General features: G+C 41.5%; 1 protein-coding gene across 3 annotated transcripts in view; it reads left to right on the top strand.

Annotated features, from left to right (window-relative positions):
- Nucleotides 1–18,905, top strand: part of LOC139227872 (TBC1 domain family member 22B-like) — a 498,740-nt gene extending 479,835 nt beyond the window's left edge. For 2 of the 3 annotated variants that reach the window (XM_070858968.1, XM_070858966.1), the window contains one exon: nucleotides 16,674–18,905. In XM_070858968.1, the coding sequence (XP_070715069.1) occupies nucleotides 16,674–16,802 (129 nt within the window). In that variant the 3' untranslated portion in view covers nucleotides 16,803–18,905. The remainder of the gene's footprint in view (nucleotides 1–16,673) is intronic. The other variant, XM_070858967.1, reaches the window with a different exon arrangement.
- The last annotated feature ends 3,629 nt before the right edge of the window (nucleotides 18,906–22,534 follow it).

The raw sequence follows: 22,534 nt of genomic DNA, 5'->3' as shown, positions 1-22,534 counted from the left end.
GGTTAAAGTTCCATTGTAAACTTGGGCACATAATCTCAGCTGACCCTTCAGTACAGCTCTAAGAGAGTGCTGAGCAGTGGGAGGTGCAGTCTTTCACATGAAATTGAGTCCAAACAGCCACCTCAGCTGGGTGTAAAATTCCCCAGGCACTATTCAAAGAAACAAAGCAATCATTAGGTTATTTGATGTATGTCAGGAGCATTTCACAGCCATTTATTAATTACTGATGCTGAAAATAAAAATGTATGGGGCTAGAATTTGCCATGGCACGGCATCTAATTGCACCGTTAGACTTGCTCCTGCACCCTTCAAACAATGTTTTTTCACTAAGTTGCTGAAACTGCAGGCTGATAACAGCAGTGAGACATCTGGGGCCTGAGTAAACAGGGTAACTAACAGAGTACCTCCTTAACCAATCAGATTGAAGGATTGGGAAATAAACATAGGAAGAACTGAGAAGGAGGGTGAATAAGAGTGTGTGAATTCAATGTCAAATCAGGTACAGAAAGATAAATAAAAGAAAATGAATAAAAGAGACAAAATGTAAGATAAAATGTTTTAAATTTGACATAATTAAAATCTCTACAAAAAATTCAAAATCTGAAGGAATGAGACCACACTTATAATAGTAAATTTTCAGATCCAGAAAGGTTGATTGGTCATTGACATCATTTAAAAGGTACTTAAGCTTGTGATGACAAGATATAGGCTTGGATTTTCCTGGGCCTCTGACAGTGCCCCACAAGTTCTAGATTTTCGTGTATGATGTGCATGCGTGAAAACCCCGAACTTGCGATCTGTCAAGTTTCAGCTTGACAGATCATCTTCATAAGCACAATGGTAATCCTCCTTTCTCATTGGTTGGTCTGGCCCACCTGATGCCAGAGATGCTTGCGAATAGCGTGCGCCCCGGGATACATGGGCCTTTGCGCAGACGTTCATGTAGAGGCGCAGACTTGCAGATCAGAGGCAATCGCCCGCGGGGAAGCCTCTGACCGCAAATTCAGGACGATTACTTTCTGTGGTGGGTTTAATGGACAAAATACAGCGAGTTCCTAAAAACAAAAATAACGGGAAAGCTAAGGGCGAGATCCCATTTTCATGAAGCTACGACGGAGTGACGCAACTCGGATAGCAACCTTTGCGTAGTCACATTTACTAGTGCATCTGCTCCTCGCATAAAGTTGCTGTACCATTTAGCCATAAATCACGACCAGCGCCATTACCCTTAATGTTATTTTGACAGCAAATTCTGGCTGTTATTTAGATATGAACCTCAACTCCGATGGTTTGCTTCAGCAGAATTGAGGTTCATCAGTTTAAAAAAAAAACAACAGTATATAAAAAATTTGATAATTTCCAAGAATAACCGTAAACCAAAGTAATTTATTCTTAAGTCAGTGATACAAAAATCATTGATTAATTAGCATGTGCAGCACTGGTGGGCACTGAGGCTCCATTCTCCAAGACAACAGGACTCAAGTTCACAGAGCAATCTTAGCTCCAGCTTCCTACACGCCACAGAATGCCCCACATCTGGAAGACAATAACTTACATTTATATCACGCATTTAACGTAGTAAAATGTCCCACGGTAGTTCACCGGAGCCTCATCAAACAAAATTTGACACCGAGCCACATAAGATATTGGGGCAGATGAGGTAGGTTTTAAGGAGCATCTTAAAGGAAAAAAGGAAGGTGGAGAGATTTTCGGAGGGAATTCCAGAACTTAAGACTTCAGTATCTGAAGGCACGACCGCCAATGATGGAACAATTCAAATCGGAGATGCGCAAGAGTCCAGAATTGGGGGAGCGCAGATATCTCGGGGGCGGGGGGGAGGTTGTGGGGCTGGAGGAGATTAAGAGATAGGGAGGGATGAGGCCATGGAGGGACTTGAAAGCAAGGATGAGAATCTTACAATCGAGGCGTTGCTTAACTGGGAGCCAATGTAGATCAGCGAGCACAGGGTGTTGGGTGAACGGGACTTGGTGCACGTCAGGACACGGCCGACAGAGTTTCTTATAAGCTATGAATGGAGAGACCCCTAAAAATAAAGAAAACGCTTAAGTTTATAGAGGGTAGAAGATGGGAGGCCAGCCAGAAGTACGTTGGAATAGTCAAGTCTAGAGGTAACAAAGGCATGGATGAGCGTTTCAGCAGAAGGTGAGCTGAGGCAGAGGCGGAGTTGGGCGATGTTAAGGAGGTGGAAATTGGCGGTATTAGTAATGACGTGGCTATGTGGTCAGAAGCTCATCTCGGGGTCAAATACTACACCAAGGTTGAGAACAGTCTGGTTCTGCTTCAGACAGTTGCCAGGGAGAGGGATGAAGTCGATGGCTAGCAACCGGAGTTTGTGGCATGGACCGGAGACGATAGCTTTGGTCTTTAGTTGGAGGAAATTGCTGCTCATCCAGAACTGGATGTTCGACAATCAGTCTGACAATTTAGTGACAATGGAGGGGTCAAGAGAGGTGATTGTGAGGTAGTGCCGGGTGTATTTAATGTTCATGTAGAACCTGACATTGGGCCGTAAATTACGACCTCTCCAGGTGCGTACGTGCCCGAAGAGACCCCGCAAGTTCCGGGTTTAGGTGTGCAATGCGCATCCCCGAGTGAAGGGCCTCTGCAGGCAGAGAGTTGGGCTATTTGCCATACTTTCGCCCAGCGAATGTCCTTCAAACTTTTACACCTGACAGACGTAAGGCCTGCTTTTATCAGTGTAAGAGTTTTAAAAGATAGAAAAAATAAATGCTATGACTTATTTTTATCTTAAAAGCCCTGCTCCTGGGATGCATGGGCCTTTGCGCTGGGCTGCGCAGCTAGGCCTGGGACCTGAAGTCTCCGTTGGAGCGGGACCACCAGGTATTTTCAGATTTTTTTGTGGTCGGGGGCATCTGCCTGCTGGAAGCCTCCGACCGCAATTTTTGGCCCATTGTGTTTTCGGATGATGTTGCTGAGGGGCAGCATGTAGTTGAGAAATAGGAGGTGCACCAAGGATAGATCCATGGGAGACTCCTGAGGTAACGGAGCAGGAAGAGAAGCAATTGCAGGTGATTCTCTGCCAAGACTGGAAAGATAAGAATGGAACCAGGCAAGTGCAGTCGTGCCTAGCTGGATAACTGAGGAGAAGCTTAAGAGGGTAATGGCATGGTCAACCGTGTCAAAGATTGCAGACAGATCAAGAAGGATGAGGAGGTATAGTTTACCATGGTCACGGTCACATCGGATGTCATTTGTGACTTTTATGTGAGCCATTTCGGTGCTGTGGTAAGACCACCCTTCCATCACCCACAAACGGGGTATGTTGTGCAATGTGAGCTAAGGAACAGAAAAGGCTCCTCCCACTGAACTGAGCACCACACCTTTTCCTGCCCAGGCTGAATGGACAGCTATTCACAAATTGCCTCTGCTCTTTGAAACACTGGTGTAATTTTCAACCTTTCAAATGTTCATTACTAATTGTTTTAGAAAATCTAATAGTAGGCTTATCCTTTCAAAATGATATTGATTTATGGGCCACTCGAGGGATCCAACATAAGTATCTTAATGGTCCACAATTCAAATTTCAGGAAGTGTAGAGAGGAACTGGCCATATGGGAATTGGGACTGAGAGTGTTGTATTGTTAACGTCTCCTTGCACCTTTTTGCAGAGCCAGTCTGCCTGAGTGTAGAATAAGGAGAGATGTGCATGAAGAGCTCGGCTGAGAAACCCGGCCACTTTCACATAGACTAAATGTGCTTTGGGACATTACTAATGGAAATTTAAGTGTGTTCCCTCATTCTGTTGACAACCCCAACCACGAAACTTGCAATGTGTCAATTATTGATGTCATTTAATAGAAAATTCTAAATCTGCTTTGTATGTCGGGGCTTTTACAAGTCTGTATCGTCATCGTATCACCAATGATTGTCACATGATTTAGAGGGAAACCTTTGCAGGTTAATAGAGTAGTCATGTATAGTTGAATTTGCTGTCAAAAACAACCACAGGTTGAACCTCCCTTATCCAGAACTCCCTTATCCAGAACCACCCCTCATTCGGAACCATTCCCTGCCACCGGGTGGCGCATGGGCAGAACTACGACATGGACAAATTGAAGTCCTTCTTCGCTACCGTCTCCTGCAATCGCTGGCCTGACCCTACGATCCATCGCGCCCGCCCCCCATCCCCCATCCCATGATCTCTCTGCTGCACTCCCAGCCCCAAGCCAGTCAGCCCCGATACCCCCTTGCTCAGTACCTGTACCATTCAATTTAACGTGACCACCTCTCATCTGGAAAAATCCCTTATCCAGAACAGGCCAGGAGGCCAGGTCCCGAGGGTTCAGATAAGGGAGGTTCAACCTGTATCATGAAAGAGCACCAAATCCCAGCAGCATTACATCATAACTACTTATCAATACTATGAACTAGATTTTTCCTTTGGTTAGTTGGTTGGTAATCCGTTACAGTTAACTCTGCAGCTATCTTGTACTGCTGTTGGAAAGCAATTTCGATCATTTAAATACATTTATTTAAATTATATTTGCCAAAAATTATTGGGATGGAAATTGGATCTCATTGCGGTTATTTACGAGTACAAATTGGGTGCAATGAAGGCCAAACAAATACTGTACTGCCCTCAACTCATTATTAACTATCCATGAGCCACAGGCACTCGAATTGAGTTTTGGGTTCTGATGTTACTGTCGGCTTCACACCTTTTAAATTAACTGATGATATTTTAAAAGGATATACAACAGCAAGTAATGCATGTTATGGAAGGCTGTCTGAAATCACGATTCCGACTTGAGAGTGACTGTAACTGAATTGTAGCTTTGTCTATTATGATTCTACTGTCATCTCACATATATGGAAACAGAAGTCCAATCTCACAGATCTCCATGCTGTATTTGTTATCAATCCATTAGGATCAGATCACAAATGTTAGGGTTAGGAAAGTAAATACTAATTGTTAAAATATGGCAGTTAACAGGATATTATAGAATGTAGTTAACATTGTCTTTGGCCAGACACTCATTCTCTATTTAACTAAAAACCTGGCTTAGTTATAGTTTACTCTGTCACTTCACTGGAGCTGTCAGAGCAAGAATATTATGGCATAAAGTTATCACATTAGAGAAATCATGGAAGATTAGAATCCCTAGGATTTTCAGTCCTTATTTTGGGGTTTTAGTGTTTACTTTTATCAATTTCCCCCTCCCCGCATTTTCACCAAATCCAATAGTTTCATATATTATTGGGTTTATAACACAAATATCACCCACTATACAGGATATAGGAACATATATTAAATCCAGACACGCTGCAAGTAGACCTCCAGAAATTGGATGTTCCCTACCAATACAGGTAATCGACCATACTCACCAAAAATAGAAACAACAACATAGACTTATCTTTGTCATAGTAACCTTTGCTTATCCTATCATTTGCTATTAAAGTAGTGAAACAATAAATGGGTTATGGCAATCAGGTACACCTGTACATAAAATGTTTGTTTTTTTACATCTGTATATTGCCAGTTTTTAATAACAAAATGAGATTGATTGATTGGAACCAGAAATGGGAAATTGGGAATTAACACTCATTCAGCCAGATCATGTTTTGTTCAGATGATATTCCTAATTACACGACAGAGAGTTAGTCTTTCACTGGACAGGGATAATTAAAATGTAGATCACAGGCACTAACTCTGAATTACCTTGACGATAAAGCATTACATAACCATATATAGGGCAAATGGTTAAACTGATAAACTCTAATGAACAGAAGAACTAAACATATTCTCAACAGGAGTTTTCCATAAGAAGAAGCCATCAAAGTAATCTCATGAGGCACTCCCTGTAAGAAAAACAAATTGATGTATTCTCAGCAGGAGCTCCCTATAACAAAAGGAAACTAATGGAATCTTCTCACCAGATACTCTCGAAATGTCCAGTTAGATTTTAAAATCACACCAGGAAACTATCTAATCTTTCATAATTCCCCTAATGTGATAACTGTAAACCATGACAATCTTAATAACTGAAAGCTCCACATGTTCGGAGTCTGAACTCCTATTATCCAGATCTGATCTTTCAATTCAGCCTTGTGAGGCCCACACTTTGGACTTAAGGGGCTTGATTTTTCTCTGCTACACCGCCTAATGTCAGACAATATAGTGGTGGGAAATTGGGCAGGTAGACGTACCACCGCATCCCTACTCCTACCAGCACTGCCCTCAATTTCCCCGCCCCTCAGCAGGAAAGGTTGCCGACCACTCTTTATTTCCCCAATGGAGTCGAGGCACCTGCAAGATTTCCCTGCCTTCCAACTGCTGCCGACCCCAGAGACAGCCAGGAGAGGGGTATCCCGCTGCTGCACTACCGCATCTTCTTCCCTCGCGGTGATGGGTTCCTTCTGGCAAGCGGAGAACCTGCTAGGAACCCGTGTGCATTAATAATAATCTGCACGCAGGAAAATGGGTCAGGTTGAGGGTGGCGGGCAACAGCCCCACCCAGCGACAAAACCAATGCAGTGAAACCCCAAATAAAATCAAGTTCTCCCATGAGTCCAAACAGTGTCTTCAGTGCTTGACAGGTTCATGACAGCATCACAAAGAAGCCAATCATTGTTTCAACATTAACAGATTAATTTTTCACTCAAATGTTATACCATCTTGCGTATTACTTGACCTATGATACAAGCTGATGCTGACAGTAGACTATCATGTTTATCATACTTGTAACTGTAAATCTGCATGATTCACTCATAATTTCTTTCCTAGAAGCTTATGGGATGTACTGATTACTGGGACAAACTACACAATACATTGTTCTTCAAGGTTAAATCAATATGTATTGCAGCTACCTATAACTGTTGGAACTTAGTTTATTCTGGATGACCTGCTTTTCTATGGTCAGTGGTGTGTGCATTTTCTAGATTGACTGTATAAAAATGCAACTGCACCTAAATACATTTTTGGAGTACATAAATGTGTCATTTTTATAGCCTTGGTGCATTTTCTGGAGTTTACATCCAACACCAATTTTAAACTTTTCAGATTATGCACAAACCATTTTGAACAGTGTATATATACCATTTTTTCCAAAAATAGTGTTCAGGAATTACTTTTGTGACTGAGTATAATTTTTTATCCTGTTCTTGACACACACAAGTTAACAAGAGCCTGCGGAACTGCAGCTCAGTGACATCATTGCCTAGTTAAAATATTTCCTGTGTAATTACCTGCAACAAAGTGGTCCTTTCGCATGCTGATTCACATAACAAGAGCCACAGATATTCACACACTGACACGATATTTGTTTCTTGTGCTAGTAAGTGTACAAATTTAAATAGGATAATTTAAATCACTGCTATCGTATTACTGTGTGGGAACCATAAAGATGTATTACTAATCTAATTGACAATTGTTATTTTATGGGTATATATAATATATTCTGAGAGTTTCAGTTTCAGGAACCATTTTTGTCAATGCTTCAAAAATTGAATTGTCGGTGATTGTGACAGACAGCAAGACACTGACAAAAGTGAGGGCCATTTCTTTAATACCCTAAATGCGCATTTTCCTTTGCCATTTCATTCATTTTTATATAACCTATTATTATTGCTTTGAAGGAATGTTATTACAGTTGGTATACTCCATATTTTACTTTCAGTTTCTTACTGAAGCAAATAGATGTAAGGTTACAGATACAGAATCAGATGCTAGAAGTGAATTATCTTGGAGTCATTCAATCGAGTTCAGTTGGTAGTTCTGAACCTTGAAATGTAATTACTGCCTTCAGCTCACTTTCAGATTTGTACTTTTATTTTACAGATGTCGAGTATTTCCTATAGGTTATATTGTTACCTTTTAATTTTTTTACTCTGATCGTTCTTTCTCTCTTACTCTCCTGAAGGTATTGGTAAGATTTTCAACGTGATGCCTGGCGTTGCTAATCTGCCACCCAATTACAGAAACTGCCCAAATTTCATTTCCATGAAAATCAAGTGGTTTCTGCAACGGGCGGACAATCTTGAAAATCTAATCCGTAGATTCCTACTGGGGTGTAGAGTTCAATGGGCATTGGTGACCCACCAGTACCTTTAAAAATGGGCAAAATGATCAAAGTATCAGTTATCGTCTTTGGTAGTGATTCCTTAGGTGTGATCCTTCACAGTGGGTCTCAGCAAGCAATTTGTCTATGATGGCCAAACCCTATCTTGCCCTCACCTGATCTCTACAGACACACATACTGTAAAGTCCTGTCCCCTCAGTACAGATTCACACGAGGCATGTAGTGAAGTCAAGGTCACTCTGGACCTGCACCTTTATTTCACAGCTCTGGAATGCTGCACTTGCCTGAGACCTGTCCTTATATACCTGTCTCTTGCAAGTGCACCCCTGGTGGTAAGGTATGCTGGTGGTCACAGGTCATATCTTATTACAGTCATGTCTAGCATGTTAGGATACAGTTATATATAATAATGTAAGATACATGACACATACTTTCCAGCAGGACTCACTGGGCATCAATCAGGAGTTAGAACACTGACCAATTTACCCTCTCCAACCCAGGTTGTGATGGCTAGTTATCGTATCTCTACTGCTGCCTCGGCTGTTTCCAGCACTGAGCAAAAATCAAATTTGGGCCCTTCCTGTCCTGTATGAGTAAGCTACTTCCTGGAAAAGCTTGCTAAACAATCTTGGGATTAAACTAAATTTCTTGGCAGTGAACTGCTGCTGCCTTTGATCCACTAGTCTTAGATTAATATCAGGTAAAATAATTGAATTGATTATCAGGAGTAAACTTGGATTACCTGCACACTAATAGACTTATAAACAGCAGCTATTGTGGATTTAGAAGAGGAAAATTCTGCATGATCTTTTTGATTTTTTTGTGTAACATCCTAAAAGGGTTGTGGAAAGCCCAATGAAATGGTGCACCTTGGCGTTCAAAAAGCATTTGAGAAATGTGTGCATGAAATGCTACTGATTAAATGGTTAGTGATTTAGGGTAAAATTTTGAAATAGATAAGGGCCTAGAAATTGCAGCCGGAGGCATACCTCCGGAGTACGCCTCCGGCCCGTGAAACATTTATGAAATTACCTCCAGGGCGAGTTGCAGTCACAGGCCTCAAGGCGGAGGACAACGTAATGGCTCACGGATCCCAGGGACACAGGCGATTCGGAAGTGTACTTAGGATCACGTGGGCCCGGTTCTCCAATGATGATGGAGAATCATAAATGTTGGCAGGCCACAAGTTCCCGATTGCGCATGCGGGGCATTTCGATGCGATTACGACGACGTACTCTCTCATGCACCGCAATTTCAGGGTCAAGGGGCCCGAATTTGGTGGACTTATCACCGGTTGCCAGGCGGTCTCCCTGTTTTCTGGGCGCTCTCCCCTCCGAGCGAGTTTGGTGAGGCCCTCACGCCGACGGGGAGAGAAGACCACTGGGGAGCGTCCGCTGGCATGCGCCGGCGTGCAACACCGACAAAAATCCTCCTGCCCGCTATGTCCCCAGATTGGTCCAGGCGGTCCTCCGCTCCAGCAGCAGAAGAGACCACTGGGTGGAGGCAGGTCTTACCTGAACGGTAAGTATGAAGACCTGCAAGAAAAGGTTAGTGCACTTGTTTTCTTCATTTCTTTTGCAGAGATTTTGGTGGATAGGGCCCTCCGAAGAATTTGTAAAAGTTTGTTTTCCATTTGTTGAAAAAACTTTTTTTCCCCCTCCCCGGGCCTGACTCTATCCTCGGCGTTACTTTACCGAGAATCGCATTTGCCACCCAGAATCCGAACTGCCGCCCAGAATCGGCGTGTAAGGCCCATTTTTTCCGCCGGGCGGTTTGTTCCCCATTTTTCCACCAAACTTCCACCACAAAGTACCATCAGGATCTTAGCGGTCCTTTTGACGGTACATGGGCAGAACTTAGGTTTGACCAAACTCCGGCCCCAGAAATTGACCGAAAGGTAGGAAGCCGTTTGTATTTGCTGCAGGAATTAAGTTGGAATGCGGTAAAGTGCTGAGTGAAATGCTCCAGGGATAGATGTTGGGAACCCCACTATTTCTAATTTACATTATAATAAGGATATCCATTCAGAAGCTCAATGTAAACATGTAAAACTCATAGATGATAGAAAAGTAGGTGGCGCCATTGAATCTGAGAAGGCAGCTCAGGGTCTACAAAATGAGTTACAGTTTGTCAAATAGCAAGAACAATGGCAGATTAAAGTGTAAAATACTGCACATAGGAATTAAAAATGTATGATGTTAGTTATTCCATGATGGCATCAAAATAACGAAGGATAAAGTTGAAAGAGATTAAGGGCCCGGAATTCATGGACATACCGCCCGCTTACCGCTCAAAAATGCGATTTTGGTGAAAAAACACCTCCACACCGCTCAGCGGAATATTCATTATTGACATACCGCCGAGCGGTATGCACACCGTCTGCCATGCAGGACTGCCCAAAAAGTCCGATTTTTATCGCATTCTGGCAACATTCCACCGGAGCTGCATACCGTCCTGGAAAAGATGGTTTTATGTGATGTTAAGTGGGCGGGAATGGGCGGTTGTGCTCAGAGCCACCATTTTGGAAATCGGGAACTGTGAGCTAAAGCAGCATCTCTGTATTTCTGAGGTGAACAGTGATTTTTCAGTGCAATTTAAAGTAGAAAAGGTATTTTTATTGGTACTGAGTAAATTATTAAGATAGAAGACATTTTAGTTATTTTTTTTCATTAAAAAATATTCTGGAGATTTAACAAGAATGGGGCCTGTACTATCTCGGCCTGTATTGCTGTCTAATGGAGGATCCAGATATGAGGAGGTTTATTGAGCAGAGTTATCAGGGTAATGGAGAAAGTCGCAGACTGATGAGGAGGAGGCGTTACCCTTCAAAGGATTTTCAGGGCGAAGCATTCATGACCAATCAACAGTACGTTTGAAGGCTGCGCTTCTGAGAAGAGGTGATCAATGAGATTTGCCAGCTCATTAAGGCAGACCTGCAGCCCAATACCACCAACATTACTGCACTCTCTGTCCAGATGAAAGTGACTGCGGCACTTTTCTTTTATGCATGTGGCTCTTTTCAGGCATCAGCTGAGGACATTTGCTCTATTTCTCAGTATGTTACGCATCGGTGCATTGGACAGGCAACCGAAGCACAGTGTGCACGTCGGATGGAATTTATAAACTTCCCAATGACCAGGGAGGCACAGAGTGACTGGGCTTTGGGATTTGCACGCATTGCCAGCTTCCCAAGGTGCAGGGTGCTGTCGACTGTACCCATATTGCCCTGCGAGCACCATTACAGGAGGCGGAGATGTACCAAAACCGCAAGGGATTTCACTCCCTCAACGTGCAGCTCGTATGCGACCATACGCAACTCATAATGGCAGTGAATGCCTACTTTCCAGGGAGCATCCATGATGCGTACATCTTGCGTGAGCACTGTGTCTGACTTGTTAAAGTCTGAGCCACAAGGTAAATGCTGGATGCTGAGGGACAAAGAGTATGGCCTCAACACCTGGCTCTTGACCTCCCTGCGGAACCCTCAGACAGAAGCCAAGCAATGATATAATAAGAGCCAAATAGCCACACGTAATATCATCAAAAAGACAATTGGAGTGCTGAAGCAGCGCTTTCGATGTTTGGACCACTCTGGTCTGCAGGCTGCAATACCATCCTGAGCAGGTTTCTCAGTTCACAGTGGTGTGCTACATGTTGCATAATTTAGCAAACATGCGGGGACAGGAATTGCCACAGGGAACTGCAGGACCGCCTGGGGAGAGAGTGCAGGAGACGGAGGAGTAAAATGAGGGGAGGAGGATGAGGAGGAGCTTTCAGATGAATCCATGGCACCACCCCGCCCAACACCACAGTGGAGGGCACGCGGAGCATATGCCATTGCAAAATTGTTACAGCAGCAGCTCATAAATGAAGGCTTTGCTTGAATGTGGAGGGCTGCGTTTTGGGACCCTGATGACTGTTACCTCAAAAGTTTGACATTGTACAAGAGTGTTTAAATTCAATTCAAATGTTCATGTAAAAATATCAAAAATATACAACAATTTTAAAAATTTGTAAAACTGATAACCATAAAACTACTGTAACAACTTTAATAACAACTTTAACAAAACTTTAATAAACTTTCCTCAAACTTCAATTATTCAACGAACAAGTACAACAAAAGACCCTTTACTGTCCGCAACTTCAATCGTGTGCTACACCACCCTTGGGACATTCCCGTGCTACATTCCCCCCTTTCTTACTCCCGCCCTTCCCTTTCCCACTGTCCCTGAGCCCGGACCTCCCCGTGGTGGTACCAAGCCGGCGTGCAGCACAGCACCCCGAATGCTGTTGCTGTCGTTGGGGATCAGACTTTGCAGGAGCAATAAATGGGACCTCAGGAGAAGCTCGTGATGTGGAAGGCATGGCTTCAGGGCTGGAAGATGCAGCCGGCTTCAGGGCTGGAAGATGCAGCCAGCTCCTAACCCTCAGGGGCTGTCGACCTGACTACTATGGCACAGGGGATTTCGCGCCATGTCCCGATCCCGTTGATTGCCGCATGGCTTCGACAGAGTCGGCGGATCGCTCCATCGCGGTGATCATACGCAACATATCCTCCGACTATCGTAGGTACACGCCTACGTCATGCAGCAACCGACCTTTTCTGCACCAACCTCCGTTACTGCAGCAAAGGCGCTGAATACAATCCGAAAGATGGCACCTGACAGTGTAGCATTTCCTTTGCACTGGAGTGTCAACTTAGATTTTTTTGTGCTCAAGTCCCACAACCTTCTGACTCAAAAGGTGAGAATGTTACCCACTGAGCCACAGCTGACACTAACTCGAGGAAATGTAACAAGCACTTTGGCATTGAGCAGTCCAAATGTTTTCCTGAAATTAAACTATCAGAATACTATTTTTTTTCCTTAAGAGTAGCACTTTCTCTAAGTTCTACTCCACTGTTTTGGCTATATAATGCAGCATTCCGTTTGCTGTGTTGGCTGCTGTTCCAGGGTGATTAGACACATTAAAAAATGAGTTTATTAAAACCTTTAGAACCCAAATTGGTCAATGCCCAAGGTCTGCCCATTTCTCGGCGGTATGCCGGCGGTACGTCGTTTCAAACTGCAGGCATATCACCGAGACCGAAGAGGACAAAATTGTTTGATTTTTTTCCGGCGTTATTTCGGTGGTATATCAGCGGTCTGCAGTGGGCGGTAGGTAAATAGCAGTCAATCCTGATCGACATTCTTTTCGATGGACGGTGGGGCACTGAACTGCACATGCGCAATTTTTCTCCCCCTTTTTTTCACAGAAGCGTTTTACCCGCGATTTTGGGGTCAGGGGTCACCCGCACATGGGCAGTGAGTTGAAGGAAGGAGAGAGAAGTTAAACCGAGGCCCCGTCTCTCATGTTGACGTAAAAGATCCCATGGCACTATTTCAAAGAAGAGTAGGGGAGTTATCCCCAATGTCTTGGCCAATATTTATCCCTCATAGAAACATAGAAAATAGGTGCAGGAGCAGGCCATTCAGCCCTTCTAGCCTGCACTGCCATTCAATGAGTTCATGGCTGAACATGAAACTTCAGTACCCCCTTCCTGCTTTCTCGCCATAACCCTTGATCCCCCGAGTAGTAAGGACTTCATCTAACTCCCTTTTGAATATATTTAGTGAATTGGCCTCAACTACTTTCTGTGGTAGAGAATTCCACAGGTTCACCACTCTCTGGGTGAAGAAGTTTCTCCTCATCTCGGTCCTAAATGGCTTACCCCTTATCCTCAGACTGTGACCCCTGGTTCTGGACTTCCCCAACATTGGGAACATTCTTTCTGCATCTAACCTGTCTAAACCCGTCAGAATTTTAAACGTTTCTATGAGGTCCCCTCTCATTCTTCTGAACTCCAGTGAATACAAGCCCAGTTGATCCAATCTTTCTTGATAGGTCAGTCCCGCCATCCCGGGAATCAGTCTGGTGAACCTTCGCTGCACTCCCTCAATAGCAAGAATGTCCTTCCTCAAGTTAGGAGACCAAAACTGTACACAATACTCCAGGTGTGGCCTCACCAAGGCCCTGTACAACTGTAGCAACACCTCCCTGCCCCTGTATTCAAATCCCCTCGCTATGAAGGCCAACATGCCATTTGCTTTCTTAACCGCCTGCTGTACCTGCATGCTAACCTTCAATGATTGATGTACCATGACACCCAGGTCTCGTTGCACCTTCCCTTTTCCTAATCTATCACCATTCAGATAATAGTCTGTCTCTCTGTTTTTACCACCAAAGTGGATAACCTCACATTTATCCACATTATACTTCATCTGCCATGCATTTGCCCACTCACCTAACCTATCCAAGTCACTCTGCAGCCTAATAGCATCCTCCTCGCAGCTCACACTGCCACCCAACTTAGTATCATCCGCAAATTTGGAGATACTGCATTTAATCCCCTCGTCTAAATCATTGGTGCTCAATCAACATAACAAAAATTAGATTATCTGGTCATTATCATTATCTGGTCTGCTATTTATGGAAGTTTGCTTGTGTGCAAATTGGCTGCTGTTTCCCACATTACATCAGTGACTACACTCCAAAAGTACTTAATTGGCTGTAAAATGCTTTGAGACGTCCGGTGGTAGTGAAAAGCGCTATAACAAATGCAATAATTTATTTTAAATTTCAAATTCAGCTAAGCACCAATGCTGAAAACTAGCTAGTGCAGCAGCTTAGCACCAGACCAATTGTGGTCCGTTTATGCATTGTGAACCCATGACCACTAGAAACTGGAGTCAAGGGATAAGGGGAGCGGGCAGGAAAGTGTAGTTGAGGCCAAGATCAGATCAGCCATGATCTTATTGAATGACGGAGCAGGCTCAAGGGGCCAAATGGCCTACTCCTGCTCCTATTTCTTATGTTCTTATGTAAATTGGTTTTAGATTAACCATGCTCATATCACACAAGACCTTTGAAGTTGGCAAGAAAGTCATTTTATTAATCTGGACAGGTTTGAGCTAAGATCTCAAAGGCAGAGGGTTAATCCATTATACAATATATTCCTCATAAATTTGCCTAAATTTGATACCTCAGTAGATCCTGATTCTAGTGCCGACACACTGCCGAAATATGCCACTTAGTAATCAGCAATTTAATTTACAATTGGAATAATTGAACTGCTGTTTTTCCCATTTATATGGTACTTATTCTTATTCATCACAGTTTTCCATGACGAGTAATTCCTAATTAAAACTGAGTAAGTAACTGATACTGATTCACAAGGAAACACAGAAAAGCAAGGCAGAGATATGTCTGTTTAGAAACTTTACAATCGCCATCGTGTCTTTCTGAATGTCCATCTTGAATGACTTTCTCATGAATTTGCTTTAAAGGCCATGGGGCAGGATTTTCGAGAGATTTGCGACCGGGTTTTCATCGTGATTTGACACTCCACGGCGAAAACTCGGTCGCACAGCCTGTACCTGTTTGTGGCGGCGCTTCCAAGTACCGCCAGGGAGAGGTGCGCCGAAGTGCAACGACTCCAATTGCGTTTGCGATCGAGTTTCGGCACTCACCCAGCCTGTACACCACCCCCCCGAACACCGACAGGTCGGTGCAGCACTGCCGGCAGCGGTAAGTCAGAAAACCTGCAAAAAAGGTAAGTTAAAGTTTTTATTAATTTTTTTGCAGCAATTACTTAGTTAAGTCTTGTAAATGTTTTTGTAATGTTTTTTGTAATGTTTTTTTTCCCCCTCCCAAGGCCAGCGCAGCGCTCCTGGCCCCGCACTAAAGTTGGCGCGGATCGCGTTTTTACAGTGAGAACACTTGTGCAACATCTCCCTTTGACCCAAAGGCCTAAAGTTAGACCTTAAAACGTTAGTGCAGTAAAAATGTAAATTTTCACTTATCGCTTGTGTTTTTGCCCAAAAACCCCCCAAACCAGAAAATCCAGCCCAGAGACTGCCAGGGAGAGGACTTGTAAAACAAAAAAAAATGTTTAACCTGATTTCTAAGTTTAAAGGTGCATTTTCAATGCAGATTATGTGAACTGCTTCTGCAAATCGTCCAGTTTCAGTTTCTTAATTGGCCACACACTCTGGGTGTTTACTTCCGCCCCACCCATCCCAAACATGTCCCCAGTTAAAATCAACCCCAAAAATGTCTACTGCCAGATTTTTTTAACCAATAGTTCCAAAGTATAAAATGGGACAACCAGTTGACTGGTGGATACTGATGATCATATATGTAGTTACTTTAGATAACATTTAGGATTGTGGAGCGAATCAGTGCAAAAGTGAAACATGCAATTCTGGCTGGCACTTTGGCATTATGTGATCTTTATCTTTAATCATTGGTGGTATTGAATTCTACTTGTGCAAACTAATACAACTATTATTGAGATGTTGTGGGACACCTGAATCACAAGTCTCATCTTCTGCTATGCCCAATAATATCTTAGTCCATTTCTACATATTATGTTATCAATGAAGTCACAAGTTGTATATTCTAGATGTGAATTTTTTGGAAAAGCAAGTTTAATATCCTATAGGATAAGCATTCTTTTATTAGTATTCTTGGGTTCTGAATAAATAGTCTTAGACCAGTGGAAATCTTTGTATTTGTCTTGATTTAGTATGATTGTGTATATACCAAACTGAAAATCTGTTCTTCATTTTAAAGGGTCTACTGATGTTGTTACAGAACCTACCAACAATCCACTGGGGTAACGAAGAAGTTGGCCTTCTCCTAGCAGAAGCGTACAGGCTTAAGTACATGTTTGCAGATGCACCAAATCACTACAGACGATAAGTGATTAGCAAAAACATTGAGAGCCAAATTTAAACTCCTTGCAGTCTTTCAGGTCAGGTGGACATCAGCTCTATCAACTGAGACAGCAAATGTTTCAACTACTGTGAAAGTAGTTTCTAATTACTTGAAGCTTTTCTTAAGCTATTATTGTAATGTACTAAATTGGAGGTAGACTGAGAGCTCCCTCAGTGTGTTCTTCATGAAGCCTTGCTAAATCTTTGATACTAGGTTATACATAATTCTTAATAGAAAAGGATTTAAAAGGCATTATATAGTGTGTTTCTGTATAATAGTTACAATGTATATGTCCTTAATTTGAACTACTGTGAGCTTATACTTAGAAAATTGGCTTAAGCGTTTGGGTTTAGTGTGCATAAAGGAGACTGGTTAAATTTTCCTCATTCTTAAGTGTAACTGGCATCCAATTCCTTGCGATAAATGAAGAATTCACAATATTTTTAATTGTGTCTTTTAAAAACATTATTTTCCTTCAAATTTTTTTTTTTAAAGTTACTGTGTTTTATTTGTTGTAAACTTTTGCTATTTCAGTGAGGCACGATCATTTAAAAATACTTTTCATTTCTACTAATCATTTTTTTTATAAGCAATAAAATGATTCATTTTTTAATGTAGAATTTGGGAAATTTGAAAAAATCTAACTATCTTTATAACTTTTTTTAAGATCTGTGTTATTATGAGCACTAATGCTGTGTTAAAACGGCCAACTGTATTGCCAATAATGTAGATTTCAAACTGTACTGAAGCCATTCAAGATTAAAATATGTTTCTCAGGTATTTCTTTTTGATTTGTGTGCCTTTTAACCTGTTTATGTAATGTTGAGAAAACATTGCGATATTTATGTTTGAAATTGCTTTGGAAAGGATTAATGACATTTCTTTTAATTCTTAATACACCTCTTTTGCCTGCTAAGAGAGCTAATATCTTGGGTATGCATTCCAGTGTTTAAGACATTTTTCATGTAACTAAAATATATATATATTTTTTTAAATATATATCTGAGACCTGAGAAGCAGATTTTTCTGTTGATGGCCCACAAATATGAGGATAGGGTGAAATCTCTGATTTTTGTTCCTTTTCCCTCTTACTGGTTTGAGGCTCTAATTTTACAGAAGTGGTGCAGAGAATTTATTCCAATTAAGCTGGCTGGAAAAGCAGCTTGGTGATACCCTGCAACCAGCAATGACCGCTATCATTCTCAGATTGCCTATTTTCAAGCATTCCCTAGGAATATGGAGAAATAGTGGGAAAATGGAGCTGAGTTACAGATCAGGAACAATCTAACAGAAGAGCAGAACAAACTGGATGGGCTGAATGGCCTATTTCTGTTCCTATATATAAGGATATCAAGGAATATGGAGAGAAAGCAGATAAATGGAGTTGAGGTACAGATCATCCAAGGCCTAATAGAATGGCAGAACAGGCTTGAGGGGCTAAATGGCCTAGTCCTTTCCCTGTGTGCATATGTTCAGGAACCACTGCTACTCACACTTTATTGACAGGAGCTGTGTTTCCTGCAGGATTAAAGCAGGCTGTATCATTATTCTGACAGCCAGGGTAGGTACCATCTGCCAGAAACCATCCCTTAATAGAAGCCTGGCCAAGATTATCACACGGGCGCATTCTTGGGAATCAAGCCTGGAACTTAAACTAGTAATTCCATGGTTGCGAGTCTGTCTACTGTTAGACTCCTGGGTCAGCTTTATTGTATTTAAATGTGATCATTTTTGGTCATGTCAGGAAAAAGTAGCATTTGTTCACTTCTACACTGAACTTGCAGTACAGGTACAACTTCCGAAATCCGGAAACCTTGGGACCAAGGCCATTCCGGTTTTCGGGTTTTTCCAGATTTCGGAGACGAAATCCGACGTCCCAAAATTTGGCTCACTCCGTAGTTAGGAAGAAAAATCTGCCCTGGAAAAACCTGCGTTGCAACCCTTGGAACAGCGGTAGGTATGAAGACCTGCAAAAAAGGTAAGTTAAAGTTTTTATTTTTTAATTCTTTTGCAGCGATTCGATAGTTAAGTATCTTGTGACTTTTATTTTTGCTTTTTGCATTTTTTTTTGGTGTGTGTGTGTATCTGTGCGTGTGACAAGGAGGTGGGGGGGGCAGGGGGGGGGATTATTTATAGAATACTGATCAGAATACCGGTGTCTGGTTTTGGGAACATTCCGGTTTTTGGAACTCCGGATTTCGGAGGTTGTACCTGTATTACTCACGTCATTGGGTGGTGTGGTTCTTCTCGAAGCATTTTCAGTGAGTAACTGCAGAGAAGAGATAGATAAGTAATGTAGGTTTGGAAGTCAACAAATAGACGTTATTACATCTTTAAAACTATGTCAGTAATTTCATATTTTGCTTTTTAGTTTGTCTGAAAATGCCAGATTTAATTGTGTTTTCCTTTTTATGTAAAGGGCAAATTATTGAAAACTACCCTGCTGTAGTTTTTGGTGTGTCTGTGTATGTGTCACTGTAAATTTTAAATAATGTAAATGGTAATTTTCACATTGAATTTCAAGCAAAAACTGCTTTAATTTCCTGCTCTCTAAAAGGAAGAGTGAATGTGCAGATTGTTTTCTGGGCAATTAGGTACGTGTGTAAATTCACCATTGTATTTACAGTCCTAACACCTGGTTCTGCTTCCATTTTTATATTCTCTTGCAAATGGTTGCATTCTAGTAAAAGTCAAGCACATGGATCAAAGCACAATTACTTTCTTTGATTAAATTTAGATGGTAGCAAGTATATCGCTTTTTTTCTCCTTCATTTATAATGTAGCTTCCCTGGCTTATCCCAGTTGCTGCTGATCTTGGAGGTGATTTATCACCAAAAGGAAGGCCAGAATTGAAAGACAAGTCAATCCAAGCTCATCTTGGTGGTTGGTTGCAGACTGTATTGGCTAAAACGTGAGAACAGATTGACTGGGGAATAGTTATATGGTGCAAGGAAGTTTTAAACAATTTTTTTAAACTGGCAAATGAACACACTGATATAATGGTGCAAATGTTTTCACTCCAGTGAGAATAATGGGACTGTTTTGACCATGTATGTGATGGTTATCCCTATGTTGTTGGGTGAAACTGAAACCCTAATAAGAAAGCAGAGGCAACAAGTGCTATTTTAGCTTTTATATACTGAAGAGTTGCTATTCACGTGATGAAAATGTGAGCAGAATCAACATATCGAGCAATTGAACTTGTGCACCCTTGCTAACTTTTCTGAACTGTACAGGTGTGATAGTAAAGCCCACAACTGTATGGCATCTGGAATTGTAAATATTAGCACTGCGTCTATGACTCTGGAATGCTTACAGCTGCACCATCAGAAACCAGAGAGATGTCGCATGGTATATCAACAGTTTCTTTGGACCTTTTGGATGTAAATGAATTTTAACTGTGACTTTCCACCTTTTCACTGTGTGATGTTTTAACATATAATATGAGCTATCAAAAGGCACGATTTGTTGTCACTTCTGTGTGCAATAGGTCCAAAAGATGAATGTTTTTTTGTGCATTGTGCAGTAGCTGTTATAGTTCTGTTTTGGAGATTACATAATACAAGATGTTCCATTAAAATAGTTTAACAAAAGACTGTAGAACCATGTGATATCACAAGCACATTCGTACAGCAGTGAAGAGATTAAATATATAAGTCCTTTGGATGACTGTCTCTGAAATATGCCAAATTATTTTGAAACCATGGTATTTTTTTTAATGCTTCTGTAGTCAGTGCTATTATGAGGCTTTAAAAATTAAATTCCTGCTCCACATCAGTCAGTTGTCTTTGATTATTATTTCATCTGTACAGCTCATTGTGCATCTGCACTTCAGTAATGTTCACCCACAGTTCATTTTCAGTGGCTTGAGCTGGAGACTAAGTTTATAAAAGCATGAAACTAATTTTGTCGTTGTAAACCCATGGTTTGGTTACAGGATAAAATGATTCTGGTCACTAACTCTAATCACGATTGCACATTCAAAGTGAATAAAGTTCCTACGTCATAATTTTTCTTTGATTAACCATGATAGCCGGTGCAGTGAGACAATTTCACAGATATTTACGATTTCCTCTGTGCAACCTATGTAACAAAATTTGAAACCAGTTTATAAAGATTCATGATTTTGCTATACATAGCTGTAATGTAAACACCTGTGAGTATGCTCACAGATTTGTGGAGCTGTTGCACAACAAAAGAGTTGTAGAGCTGTTGCATTGAGAGTGGCTTAGCCAGTCATGTGATGTTCACAAGACTCAATAAAACCCCAGTCAGTTGGATTAAGGTCATCCACGATGAGGTATGCAGTTGTGAGCCTAGTGGATGAACTGGTAATGTGTTGTGTGATTTTGTTAATAAACCAACTAGTTCTTAATAGCAATGTGTTGCTATGAATTCTTAAGCAACGAACCCATGAAGCAATTGCATTACAATAGCTACCAAGGAAATTTTGCCCCCTTATTTCTTGATAACATTTCTTTTAGCAAATGTCATCAGGATTTAATACTTGCTGCTCACTATGATATTACTTGATATTGAACAATAAGATAAATTCAGTGATCCTGCACCCCGCAATGGAGGACTATACTAAGAGAGCGTGAGTCTGAGAATGTTGTAGTCCTGTCTGCAACCCTCATTCTCTATGAATTGGGAGTGCAGGATAATTGAATTTGACTTACTGTTTATTACTTCCTGACTATAGCATAATTATTCATTCAATTAAATTTCATTCCACAAACGAGTTATCTCCATGTCAGCTCCAGGTTATCACTGTAGTGGGAAGAAGCCTTAAAGATATTTAATGCAGTCATGACCTGCCTTGAGTTCAAAATGTGAGCTCCGCCCTTTCCACAATAATGATAGTCACATGATATGTAAATCAAAGTCTGCTGACCAAATTTCCTTATAACAAAAACAAGAATGCATGCGGAAGGCTATTCATCCCATCTAGCTCATTGTTCTATAAAAACTTATGGTCCCCACATCACAGCATTAAACTGCCTCTTTAATGATGCCAGAGATTTTGCCTACACTACCCTACCCAGAAGTCTAGATATGACTCCCTCTTTGTTTGAAAAAGTTCTTCCTGAAATCAGTCTTGAAACTCTGTTATTGGTCTTATCTTCGTCCCTTTTTCCTATTTAACCTGAAATAGTGCTCAGGATTTACCTTTTCTATTCCAGTTGGTACCTTATATTTTTTTTCTAGGGACTCCTCTCAGATAGTTCTTTTGAAGACTGAAGAGTGCAAATTTTTTTTAACCTTCCTCGTAACTCTCCCTCAGACACTAGAAATTAGCCTTTTTACTCTTATTTTTCAGTGGAGAAAATGCTTTAACGTTGAATTGTAACTAGTTCATCTCATAGCCTTGGTTCAAACAAGCACCCGATATTTAATCGTTCCATCTTGTTTCTGCCAACAGCAATCAAAACTTCATCAGGTTCACTGCAGGCCGATGAAAGGTTTAAAGATGTCCTTCCCTCCACTGATTCAAAATGCACTCAATCTTCAGACATTCTTCACCATGTACAAGAAAGCAAAGACCCAGTACTCTAGAGCATTTTCTGTTAAGGGAAAGATATAACTCCCAAGATTGACTCACAGAATGCACTGATGAAAACATTGTGCGGCAGATATAAACAGCATTGAAATCATGATCTGGATGCAGAACATTGACAGCATTGGTAACCGTGTCAACTACATTAAACTAAATGTGT

This window comes from Pristiophorus japonicus, chromosome 17, assembly GCF_044704955.1.
Source record: "Pristiophorus japonicus isolate sPriJap1 chromosome 17, sPriJap1.hap1, whole genome shotgun sequence".
NCBI lineage: Eukaryota > Metazoa > Chordata > Chondrichthyes > Pristiophoridae > Pristiophorus > Pristiophorus japonicus.
The sequence above is the reverse complement of the archived record's forward strand: the minus strand, read 5'-3'. Positions and strand labels throughout refer to the sequence as shown.